Here is a 13,337-nt window from a genome sequence, read left to right on the forward strand (position 1 = left end):
ATATTTTTTTTGTAGAATAATTAAAAATTTCGAGGACTACGGCACTTTGGATGATCGTAGAGCTATTCTTCCAGGTCCCTCATTCTCTGCTGCAACAGAGGAGAAGGTCGATGAAGTTGAACAGTATTTCAAGGCAAATCCCAACTCGTCCATTCGCAGAGCCGCTCAAGATTTGAAATTGACCAAATCAACGTTGCATCGCATCCTCCACGTTGTTTTGAAACTTCATCCATATAAAATATTGATGTGTCAGCGTTTGACAGAGGAGGCGATTCTAAGACTAAATGAATTTTGTGAAAGAATGACACAAATGTTCAAAAATGGCGAGCTGCATGAAACAGCAATGGTTTTTTCTGACGAGGGACACTTTTGGCTAGACAACTACGTGAACAAAAATAATTTGAGATTTTGGGGGTCTGAAAAACCTAATTTTTTGGTTACGAAATCTGCTCATCCACAGAAAGTCACTGTTTGGGCTGCTCTCTCCATGAAGGGTGTCTATCTACATTTCTTCGAATCTACCGTTACCGGGAATGAGTACAAAAGAATGTTAGAAACAAAATTCTTCCCTCATGCGAGAAAAAGCGGGCTTGTCAATGGCTTTTATTTTATGCAGGATGGAGCAGCTCTCCACCATACTCACGAAGTTTTTGAAATTCTTAATACAGTTTATCGCGGTCGAGTTCTTGGTTTGGGATATCCAAAATTTTGTGGAGGGGGAATAGATTGGCCACCCTATTCACCAGATTTGAATCCGTGGGATTATTTTCTGTCGGGTTACATAAAAGATTCTTGTTACGCAAGCAAGCCAAAAACAATCGAAAATTTGATAAACAACAGTAAAAAGACTGTTCACGGTATTCCACAGGAAACATTAGAACATGTATTCCACGGTTTTAGGAAACGTTTGGATTATTCCGCCAGTGTTGATGGCTCTCATTTCGAAAACGTTTACTATTAATCGCATTTGTTACGTACAATTTTTGTAAGCTATTTTTGTTGAATGTGTACATGTTTCAATAATGCATATACGGTGATATAAAAATGACAACTCTCCTTTATCAGGAACTGTATTCCTTCTCTTTTTCCCTGTTTCCAGTAAAAAAAAATAAACAGTTTTCACACATTCCCATGGGACGCCCTGTATTACGAACTCCTGGGAAACAGGTCAGACGGTGACTGCGGAACGCTACAGCCGACAACTGAACAAACTGAGCGGCCCTCTTAAACTTGGGATGGGAAGTTCTCCGGCACGCGGCATATTCACCAGACTTGGCCCCATCCGACTATCACTTGTTCCGATCCATGCAGCACGCCTTAGTGGATAAACAATTTTAAACGCTGGACGATGTGCGTAAATTCGTCGACNCCTGTTTCCAGTAAAAAAAAATAAACAGTTTTCACACATTCCCATGGGACGCCCTGTATTACGAACTCCTGGGAAACAGGTCAGACGGTGACTGCGGAACGCTACAGCCGACAACTGAACAAACTGAGCGGCCCTCTTAAACTTGGGATGGGAAGTTCTCCGGCACGCGGCATATTCACCAGACTTGGCCCCATCCGACTATCACTTGTTCCGATCCATGCAGCACGCCTTAGTGGATAAACAATTTTAAACGCTGGACGATGTGCGTAAATTCGTCGACGACTTTATCGCCTCGAAGCCTGCAAGTTTCTTTCGCGATGGCATTCGAATGTTACCTGAGAGATGGCGCAAGGTCATAGAAAACGATGGGCAATATTTTCAAGATTAAGTTCTTTCTCTATTTTTTTATATTAAATAAATTTACTGAAAAATCTGGAATAGTTGAGTCATACACCTGACATATTACGTCATTAGGCTGAAAAAACTTTTTTGGCGAATATGAGTTTGCAGCCCGAGCCGAAGGCGAGGGGCTTGCAATCATATGAGCTCGAAAAGTTTTTTTTTAGATCATGTGACGTGTAATGAGATTTTCTCGTTACGGGTTTAAATCCCCTTAAATAGGAAAGAGAACTGTTAAACTTATTAGAAGAAAGACAGGAAGTAACATCTAGAGGCGGCTGAAGGAAGCCGCGACTAGATGAGAAGAGCCACAGACCAATGAAAGACCGAGGGCATAGCGGTTATGGGTGAAACCGCGACCCCTGGAGGTCTGGAGGGCGCTTCTAGACTTTTGCTATTTTGGGATTCGCCCAGCTTGTGCTCGGGGAAAAGGGGCCGACGTACAGGCTGTCCAACTGGGCGACTCTAAAGGCTATGTCAGAGTAGACTAGGGACCAACGGCCAGGTGAGAGGACTGGTACCCCCGGGATCCTGTCGGGTTGATTGGTGGGGATAGGGTAACGGAATGACCTATCGTCGCTGAAATATCCAGAATAGGGGGAGAAGGCCCTGGTAATATTCTGAGTTAATCGAACGGGGACGCTCAAGTGGGAAGTCGAAAGGATTCCTCCGGAGTATATTGTGTTGTTGGCTTGAGATATGGCCAGGGACTGGTGGGCGAATAGCTCAGCGTTGCCAGGTGCATAACCGATGGTAGCGAACGTAGGAGAATCCTTCTGCATTCCCCGCAAGGAAAAAAGAGTTATTTCGGAACGCTTAGTGACGACTTTGTTGTTTCCGGCATATCTAGTCTTGGCGGAAAGATTTGAGGCGTATGGGCCCGTGGGCCTGAAGTAGAGTAATTCTCCTGTCGGCCCGACCATGCGTCGACATTTCTAGTACTACCCGGAGGCAGTGATGCGCGATGACCGAAGCGGTAACTGGTGGTTGAAAGTGTGGGTGGTCGTAACATGGGTAACGGAGTTCCACCCTGATCAGATCAGCCTTTCAGCGTCCCCGGCTCGGAGGAGTCGCGGCTTATTCTCAAATAATTCTGGAACTCTCCCGAGTAGAAATATTCGGGAGGACGCATGCTCTAGGAGCCGAAAGATACCCCGAATAGAGGTGAATAGAATTCACTGGGATAATTAGGCCGCAAGGCTTAATTCCCAGCCTGAGATAGGGGCTAGTGAAGATCTGATGGAAATATTCTTGGTGGACCTCGCCCACTCTACCGTGTCACACTGATGCTACCTGGGCAATCCGTTGTCTAGCCACAAAAGTCCTCTGAGTAGACGAGTTTGCCTCAGAGGCCAGTTTTCGTTGAACCTCACGTGAAGGTGCAGCTGGCGACTAACATACGAGCGATAGAGACGGCAATAAAGTAGTTTGGATTTTTCCTGGGTAAACAACCCGGCAAAATGTCCTTACAGACGAAATATACTATTGTATCCCTGGATATCTTTATACACGGTGGCCCATAACTGTGCACTCTAATTTTGAGGGTGGAAAGAGGGTGAAATTTGGGGTCGAAAGTTCCTGTTCCACTTTGCTGTTCGACGCACCCCTGCCGAGTTTTTCAACTTTGAAGTTGACCAATCATAGCGTTGCTCCGCCCACTGGACCAATCGTTCTCAACTCAATCGTTTTTGAATGAGAAAAATGGTGATTATGAAATTTTCTCTTAGGGTCAAAATCAGGGGCAGAGTCAGGGGTCCAGGAATCGGCAGGGGGCGGTAGGAATCCAGCTCCGGGTGGAGGGCTCGGTGAAGACAGATGTCCAGGTGAAGGTCCAGGTTAAGTTCAAGTGCTAGGAATTCTTCCAGGTGATGAAAAAATTCCCGGAACTGTTCCAGTTTCAGGTCCAGAACTGCGAATTGTCCCAGGGAGATGTCCAGGTTCAGGAACTGTTCCAGGTAGAGGTCCGAGTTCCGGAACTGTTCTGGATAGAAATGCAGGTTTGGAAACTGTTCCAAGTGGAGGCTCAGGTTTGAGAATTGTTCTGGGTGCACCTCCAGGTCCGGGAACAGTTTCCGGTGAACGTTCAGGTCTGAACATTGTTCCAGGGGGGACGTCCATGTCTAGGATCTGTTCCAGGTAGACGTGCAGATTTGAAAATTGTTCCGGGTACACCACCAGGTCCGGGAACGATTCTGGTTGAACGTCCAGATCTGGACACTGTGCCAAGTGAAGGTCCTGGTCCGAGAACTGTTCCGGGTGGTTGTCCATGTCCAGGAACTGTTCCAGGTTGCGGAACAGTTCTCGAACCTGCACCTCTACTTGGAATAGTTCCTAGACATGGACGTCTACCTGGAACAGTTCCTGAACCTGCACCTCCATTTGGAACAATGTCCAGACCTGGACGTTCACCTGGAACCGTTCCCGGACCTGGACGTTCACCCAGAGCCGTTCCCGGACCTACACGTATACCCGGAACAGTTCTCGAACCGGCACCTCCACCTGGAACAGTTTCTAGACATGGGCGTCCATCTAGAATAATGTCCAGACCTGGACGTTGACCCGTAACCGTTCCCGGACCTGGAGTTGCACCCAGAACAGTTCTCGAACCTGGGCCTCCACTTGGAACAATTTCCAAACCTGCATTCGGAACAGTTCCGGAACTCGGACGTCTCCCTGGCATAGTTCCTGAACCTGGACCTCTCCCTAGGACAGTTCGCAGTCCTGGACCTGAAACGGGAACAGTTCCGGGAATTTTCCCCTTGGAAAAATTCCTAGCACTTGAACTTAACCTGGACCTCCACCTGGACATCTGTCTTCACCGAGCTCTCCACCTGGAGCTGGATTCCTACCGCCCCCTGCCGATTCCTGGACCCCTGACTCTACCCCTGATCTTCACCCTAAGAGAAAATTTCATAGTCATCATTTTTTTCATTCAAAAACGATTGAGTTGAGAACGATTGGTCCAGTGGGCGGAGCAACGCTGTGATTGGTCAACTTCAAAGTTGAAAAACTCGACAGGGGTGCGTCGCACAGCAAAGTGGAACAGGAAATTTCGACCCCAAATTTCACCCTCTTTCCACCCTCAAAATTAGAGTGCGTAATTATGGGACACCGTGTATTTTACTCTCATTTACTTCAGGGTTTTGATGTGGGATCTAGCCTTTCCTCTACTCCAAGGAAGGACTTTTCATCATTTTTCTTACATCCATCCACTCACTGATAAGACATAGCACTTACGCTGCAATTAAATTGATATATTGTACGTCGGGTATTGTAGATCGGGTAATACTAATAATCATAAAATCATATGTGAAAATTAACTCACTTTACTGGAATTTATTATGGCTTCCGGATCGATGCCGCGTCTAGATTCAGCTTCTTGCCGACGTTTCGCAAACATTTCAGTCTGCATCATCAGGGCTAGGTCACTCTGATACTAGAGCTCCCCGTTGTAAGGAAGTCCTTATATTCCCCTGACCTCTGGAGGGGTTTGGTGGCGTGGTGGGGGGTATCGCCGCCAATCAAGATCGTTTTAATGGATCAGCTGGTCAATTAAAAACCGGGAGGACGGTGTACCAAATAGGATTTGTTTGATATCCTCGATCCGTATTGAGATTATTCGGATGTTTTTGGATCTCGAGACTTTCGCGATGTTTTCTGGCGAAATATCTTTATGAGCTAGCAAGCATTTCTATTGTGGCCTATTTAACAGAGTGTCCATTGTCCATCCAATGTTCAGCTAGTGCAGATTGCAAGATATGGCCATTTTTGCACACCGTTGATGTTCTTTGATCCGTGTACTGATCCTTCTCTCGATTTCACCAATGTACACTTTTCCACAAGAGCAAGGAATTTTCTACACCTCAGGGAGACTCAGTGGTGGTCTCCGATCGTTAGTGCTCGGGAACATTTGTCCAATTTTCGTTGGTGGTTTGAAAATTGTCCTGATATCATGCTTCCACAGTACCTTGCTAATGCGATCGGTCGTACCTTGAAGATACGGGACAACAGCCGTTTTCTGATGTTCTATCTTATCAGCAGGTTCACTCTCAACTGAGTTCTTGTTTTTTAGCCTGTGCAAAGCACGTTGAACTTGTTTGCTGTTGTACTTATTGTTATTCAGGGCTCTATCCACACCGTCCTCCCGGTTATTAATTGACCAGCTCCAGGGTCAGGGGGGATATAAGGACTTCCTTACAAAGGGGAACTCCAGTATCGGGGCGACCTAGCCCTGATGATGCAGACTGAAATGTTTACGAAACGTCGGCAAGAAGCCGAATCTAGACGTGGCATCCATCTCGAAGCCATAATAAATAATAATGTTGGCCGCGAAAGCCTCAAAACTCAAATTAAACGCCTCCACGGAGAGGCCATCCTTGACACTGTAAACTTGTTCACTAAGTTAAGGAAGTCGTCGCACATCCATCTGTGCTCTCTAGCATTTCTTAAAAGGTGCTGTGACTATCAGGTGGTACTGAAATGCTTCCAATTAGAAAACCTTTTTTCCTCTCAGCAGACCAACTCGATTCTTCGACAGGCCTCACTGAGATTGATCTGAGAAAAAAAGTGCGCAACGAAGGTACTCGTGACGCCAAACACAATAGGCCTGTGGAGGGAGAACTGGCCGCATAAGGGGAAGAGGCGAGATAGCGCCGCGCTCGGCGCCCAGTGGTACTTGTCCCCTGTTTTGGTGTCGGCGACATCAAAGCTTCATAATATCTACTTCTATCATATCTTACTCCACGGTGCTCTCACTTCACGGGCATGCAGTAACGTGTCGTCGCCGATTCGAGAGGTTTACTGTGCGCCCTTTCATTCACTTACAATAGAGTCTCCCTAACTCTACCACCTCGGGGCTACAAATTCCACGAAATGAGCAGTTGCAGATATCTACACTCTATGGCTAGAGGGCGTCGTCCAAGTAGAGTGAGAATGAGAGGTTATGGGACATACGGAGTACGAAAAAAGTATGGGAGCAGAAACTGTTTATTGCGCATGCACCAAGCGCAGAAAAATACACACATAGCACTCACACACTTTTGGGGTGCTCAGAGTGAGGGAACACTCGCCCCGCTGTCACTGATCGACGAGAAATTGGAGAGTAGAAGAGTTAGGGAGACCCTACTGTAATTTAATTGGCATTGATTTCTACTCTCCATTTACTGGCCTCAGTGAAAACGGTACTGGTAGTGGGCTGCCCGAGACGCTCGCAGTTCTCTTCACGTTCCACCTAGTTGGGTGGCCACAAAGTGGGAGAAATGCCTTTCACGAAAAAGGATTAAATGTTCCACTTGTTCTTGAAATTCCGAAGTTCTCTGGAATCGACTCTTCGACCATTTCAATCATCAGTGAAAAATATTGCTCACAAAAATGATAAAGATGATTGTATTATAAGTTCTCTAATTTTAGACCGAGCAAGGAGTAACGTACCACGAAACTTTTTGCCTACTTGTACGCACAATCGTGGCGAAAATCAATACTTTCGCATATGCATCCTCATTTTCGATCCGCGCCTTTATTATGGATTCGAATTTTTGAAACCTTAGAAGTAAATTTCATTATTTTCTGATCGGCCCATGAAATTCCCTAGAGCTAGTAAATTTCATGGATATGAAGGAAAAAGCCTAAATTCCTGTCCACAAACATAAAAGTTACGGGCGACTGTTGAAAGCACACAAAACGATCAGAAAGGTTGAAGGGAAATGATCGGAAAAGTTTCAATATGAAATGTGATTGAATCAAGGATTAAACGAGAAAGCCGGACGGAGTACTTAGAACAGGCAAACGATCATAAGGGTCAAACGAGAGATGCGAGGAAAACGATCAGAAACATCGAAGGATCATAAGGGTAAAACTGGAGGGCGAGAGAGGCCTCTTAATTCGTGTGTCCAACTCTCCCGTTGGTTTGTCAACTTTACCGTTTGACGCCAATCAAAGTTTGACCAGCAGATTATTGGTATTTCCGACCAACAATGTACCGGTGAATTCCCGACTTTTAAATGACATTCGTAAGAATTGTTTCCTGTATTTCCTGTTTGACCCTCATAATATTTTTGATTCTCATAATTTTTTTGCATGTACTTCCCGTTTAACCCTCCTAGTCGTAAGTATAATGGTAGAAAAATATGCGAATTTTGTAAGAAATCTCGATCATTTCACCTGCAAAAATGGTGGGATTTCAACTTTTTTGCAATTGATCAGTCTTCGGCCAACTCGATTGTGATTAGATGCTAAATGAAATCGTCTCAGTGGTTGTTCTGTTACTTGGATAAAACTTAAACATCCGTCAATTTTATCTTTTTTTTTCATTACAGCGCATGAGATTGGAAGGAGGATTAATATCGTTTCACGAAGAGCCACAGCATCGCCTCAAGCCCCTTCAACCATCTTCCACCGTTTCCCACCTCTACCACGACATTCCGCCAGAGCAATATGCCCCCTCGACTCCCAGCAATTTCTTTTCAACAGCTTTGACATCCTTAACATCTCGCCTCGGTATTGCCCTCCCAAATCCAGCACCAGAAGTCGAGATGGCTCCAAGCCAAATACACACAGATGTGCCACCTATTCAGGAGGTTGCTGTGCCAAATGAACCTTATTCCGTCGAGCCCAAGAAGAAGAAATACGCCAAAGAAGCGTGGCCTGGCAAAAAACCGTTGCCAACTCTCTTGGTATAGAGGAGAATTTGTAATATTCAATACGTAAGAATCTCTGTGATGATTTCAGTAGTAGTGAAAGAGTGGTAAAAGAGTTTTACCAAAACTTTCAGTGCTTGTTACATTTGCATTTATATCGAAAACGATTCAAGTAGCGATGAAATGTCTGAATATTCTCTCCAAACCGAGAAAATGTTCCATTGAAAATGTCTCTTGGTATTCACTTGTAAGATTGTCCATTTGCAATGGTGCTCTTCTCTGCTATAGTTAGAGAATATAACTACACCAAACAGAAGCAGATCCCTCATTTCTGTGACAATTTCTTGACCCATTGTGACACGTCATTGAAACTCACTTTTCCGTACCCCTCTTCACTTTTTCTTGTCCGGGGACTGACATTGACTCTTTCTCAAACTCATAAAAGTGAAAATTACTGCGGAAAAATATTGTTCATGACTAGTATCTGAGGTTTTTTTACACGTCTGGTCGGCTAGTCCTTCACTGCGGTTCGGATGCCAACTCTATACGAGTAGAAAACCCTATGGTACTCGTCCTGAAATATTATATTTCGCCTTTTCTTCCGACGATAAACCACATGACGCATATACGCTTTAGGCCTCCGCACAATCAAAGCAATAAAGCACAAGCATTAAAAACAGCCAATAGAGCAAGAAGCATAAGCAACACTGGCCAGTCATTCTGTATTGCGCGTTAGCAGAATAGCAGGGGTTGAATTGTGTTGATTACTTATAGCTTTTTCTTCGTTGCTAATATCTGTTGCTTATCGCTTATGTTGTTCAATTGTGCGGAGGCCCTTCGACTTGAGCTGACAAATTGAAAAAATTTTATAGAAAAATGTAGCGCATGTGCTACGCTGATAGAAAAGGTGAAACGATGTATTAGGTGTATAACTTGATCTTTCCCATTTTTTTAATTGAGTTCGGTGTCTTATTTAAAATTTAAATATTTAGGCGCCCGTTTACGATTTTGAAGAGTGAACCTTACAGTTTTTAATACGCTATATGCCAGGCCTGGAAGAGCTGTATAATTTCACAAGATACTAGTATACACGATCGCGACCGATACGCAGCACATTCGGCACTGTATTCTCTACGAGTTCCAACAAGGAAAAAAAGCCGTTGAAGCCCGCAATTCGATTTGTTTTACTCTCGGAAGTAATATTGTGTCTTATAATACGTGTAAATGTTGGTATAGACGCTTTAAAAATAGCAACTTCGATCTCAGTGATCGGAAACGTCCTGAACAGCCTCTGAAATTGGAAGATACTGAATTGCAAAAATTACTCGACAAAGACTCAACGTAAACCCAAAAAGAGTATGCAGCTCAGCTAGGAGTTACTCAAGCCGCAGTCTCTAAACGATTACACGCAATGGGAAAAATACAAAAGGTAGAAAGATGGGTTCCACACGAACTGACCGAACATAACTCTGGTCAACGCATGAACACTTGTCTTTTGCTGCTCGTGAAGTGCCAAAAGAAAAATTTTTTGTCAAATTTTGTGACGGGAGATGAAAAATGGATATTTTGTGCTAATCGCAAATGCAAAAAGGCATGGTTGGATCTCGGACAACCATCGATATCCATTTCCCAACAAAAAATTCACTTGAAAAAAGTTCTCCTCTGCATCTGGTGGGATATGAAGGGTCTATTACGAACTTTTGGGAACATGTTAGACAGTTACTGCAGAACGCTACAGTTGACAATTGAACAAATTAAGCGAGGTACTTGATGAGAAGAGGCCATTTACTGGACAAGGGAGCCGGAAAGTCACTGCTGCGTGGTAACGCTCGACTTCATGTTGATCGCGCGCCTCAGAAAACCATTTTAAGAAAATTAGTCGATGACTTCATCGCCCCAAAGCCTGCAAGTCTTTTTCGCGATGGCACTCGTATGTTGCCCGATCAATGGCGCAAGATCATCGAAAAAGATGGACGATATTTCGAGGATTGACCTAGTATTCATATATTTTACGTCACATATTTTTTCATAAAAAAAGGGAAAAATTAAGTTATACACCTAATAGTTGCTGTTCGTTAACAGCAATTAATTCGTTCCACCAATAACTACATTAATAGTGGATTATTAACGAGTCACGGTAATAGTTAAGAAGCCTCGTGAATAGTAACTAAATCCTTCTATTAGTGTAGAAGATTCCATTGAATTTCTATTGGACTTTGGTTGAAAATTCTATTAGTTTAGCGCCGATTTCATTGAAAACTCCTGCAGTACTCCGGCGAGTTATCCCGATGGAAATATCCCATAGAATTCAATTGTCTTATACAACTAAATAGAATGCTATTGAAGTATTTTCAGTTGTAATAGCTTCAAAATTTTCGGGTATTTCCCGATAGGTTCCTTGCATACAAAAAAGGGTGTCAAGTTTTGCAGGTTGAGAAATCGTTCTGCAAAACTTGGCACGATTGTTTGTTTGTAGGGAGCTCGAGGGAAATATCCAATTAATTTCGAAATTCGAGGAGTATTTATGGGATTATTTCCCTCATCACCCCTTGCGAACAATAAAATTACGGAATCGACGTCCCGTGGTCCAATCAGAACAGAATTTTATCGACAATTTCCTCAATTCTGATTTTGACCAATCAGAGTGCTGTATTCGGGGTCACGTGACGCATTTCACACTGATAATTTCCCCGGCTGCAGGGAAATTATCAGACTGATAATTTCCCTGTAGCCTGTCAATTGTTTTCTACAAATTTAACAGATCTTCCTCACATTTTGGTGAAATGTATCTCGTAACCCCGAACACTGCACCCTGATCGGCCTAAATCAGAATTGAAGAAATTGTCCTGCGAATACCCCTCGACCTTCAAAAGTTAGCGGCTATTTCCCTCAAGTTTTACTGCATATCAACGATCAGGATCAGTTTTGCAGTAAATATCCGATAATTTTGAAGGTCTTGGGGTATTATAGGTGATAATACCCCGTCGTTCGGTAATGACCGATTATTTCCCCCCTCTCCCTTCAAAACAATAGAATTGTAGTATTCGGCATCTCATATACTAATCGGCAAAGAATTGTAACGATAAGTTCCCGTTGTTCGGTAATTATCCCCATTGGTAAGCAGAACAATAAACAATTGGCGAATGTACCACCATGACACCGAATACCACAATTCTATTTATGAAAATAGTGATGTGGGTAATAATCTGACAATAACCCTCGACCTTCAAAATTAATCCGATATTTCTCTCAAGCGTCTCAACAAACGAACGATGGTGCCAAGATTTTCAGAAAAATCTCTCATTTGTTTGCAACGAAGCTATCGGGAAATACGCGGTAAATTGAAGCCCTTGGGGTATTACTACTGAATTATTCATGAAGACGGTTCGAAATTTTCTTGGCGAGCAGGCCAAAGTTTCTACCATTTTTCTTCCTTTAGAAGCAATTGATAATGTCGGTAATTGAATCCAATTTCCACAGGAATTAACGTAAAGAATGATAAATTACACATTAATGAGAATGACGACAGAAAAATAAGAAACACGTTGAAAATTAAAATAATAAAAAATTGCAAATGAAAAATTCCCAGCGAAAATGTTAATTAAGTGATTTAAAAATAGAAAAAAAACGAAAACTGAAAAATTGGAAACCTACAAGGAAAAGTACTCGACGGAGTGATTAAAAAAAAGAAAAAGAAAAACTGACCTACAATTGCAACGCATAGAGAGAAAGTGATGATACCAAGGCGAAACACATTACAACCTCAACAATTATCAAGAAGGAAGAACGGAAGAGCAAAGTCGGGGGACATGAAAATTTTTAATAATTCTATGTGTGTTCTGTGGTCTTTGATATCCCGTTGCTCCTCCTAGATGAATGTAATTGCCGAAGTGCCATCCGTGTTAGTACCAAATGTTTCGATGTGAGTTTAATAAACAACGTTGGATATATTGATTTTTTATTTTTGAATGGTTCGAGAACGTGATGGCTTATAATGAAAACCTGCAGAAAGTTATCTTCAAGATTGCAAATCGTTCATGTTGGTGTGTCACTAGGCTCGCTACGATCGGCTAGATCGCAATTTTTGGGCTCGTGATATAAAATAGTCACATACGGTCCGCAAAATATTTTATGCCACTCATGCCTGAAACCGGCTGGATTACACACTCGACGCTTCGCGTCTCGTGTCTAATTCAGCCGGTTTCAGGCTTCGTGACATAGAATTTCGTTCAGTACTTGTTGGGAAATTTCGTCCTTAACGTGTGTGGTTACATCACTCGCCTTCGACTCATGCTGTAAACCCCACACACGTTGAAGACGAAATTGCCCCACACGTGTTGAAATATACTATTTCGATGTATGAATATGATTATAATCCTCGCCTTCGGCTTGGATGATAAATCCACATTTGTCAGAATATATTTCCTCGAACTAATAATGAGAATCTATTATTCCACCTTGCTTTACTCGGTTCAAATACGACTTTTGTACATAGCAATACAAATTAATTTAATTCATTTATTGGAAAACTGAATCGTTGACTTCGAGGCGTGTAAATTCCACATTCGTCACAGATACCTGTTTCCAACGCATACGCTAACTTATAATAATCCTTTGCGTCACTAGGTTGGAAGAAACTTGTGTAATAAATATAAGTTAGCAATAGGCAGGAGTCACGGAACTTGAAACTTTGGACTGTTGAGTAAAATTTTTGAGTAATCACAAGAGTCAGACGAAATAAACGGTCAGGATGAACACATGAATCAATGAGTTTTACTTTACCCACTCCCCCACTTTGTAAAAAAATTCTAATATTGTTCACTTACTTTTATTCGATTAACGGATCAAACTCTGTAGGTAATATTGGAAACATATCTCTTTTTGTTTCCTATCCAGGAATAAATGCGTCGTAGAGAGAGAGAGAGAGAGAGAGA

At 42.9% G+C, this 13,337-nt stretch overlaps 1 protein-coding gene across 2 annotated transcripts in view; it reads left to right on the forward strand.

Annotated features, from left to right (window-relative positions):
- The window catches only part of LOC107046646 (nuclear inhibitor of protein phosphatase 1), a gene marked incomplete at its 5' end in the record, with an annotated part of 84,240 nt that extends 73,196 nt beyond the window's left edge, over positions 1 to 11,044 (forward strand). For both annotated transcript variants that reach the window (XM_015269301.1, XM_015269302.1), the window contains 1 exon segment: positions 8,083 to 11,044. In XM_015269301.1, coding sequence (XP_015124787.1) covers positions 8,083 to 8,445 — 363 coding nt within the window. In that variant the 3' untranslated portion in view covers positions 8,446 to 11,044.
- Positions 11,045 to 13,337: the final 2,293 nt, after the last annotated feature.

This window comes from Diachasma alloeum, unplaced genomic scaffold (assembly GCF_001412515.2).
Source record: "Diachasma alloeum isolate Michigan unplaced genomic scaffold, Dall2.0 Dall_scaffold_01647, whole genome shotgun sequence".
Lineage (NCBI taxonomy): Eukaryota > Metazoa > Arthropoda > Insecta > Hymenoptera > Braconidae > Diachasma > Diachasma alloeum.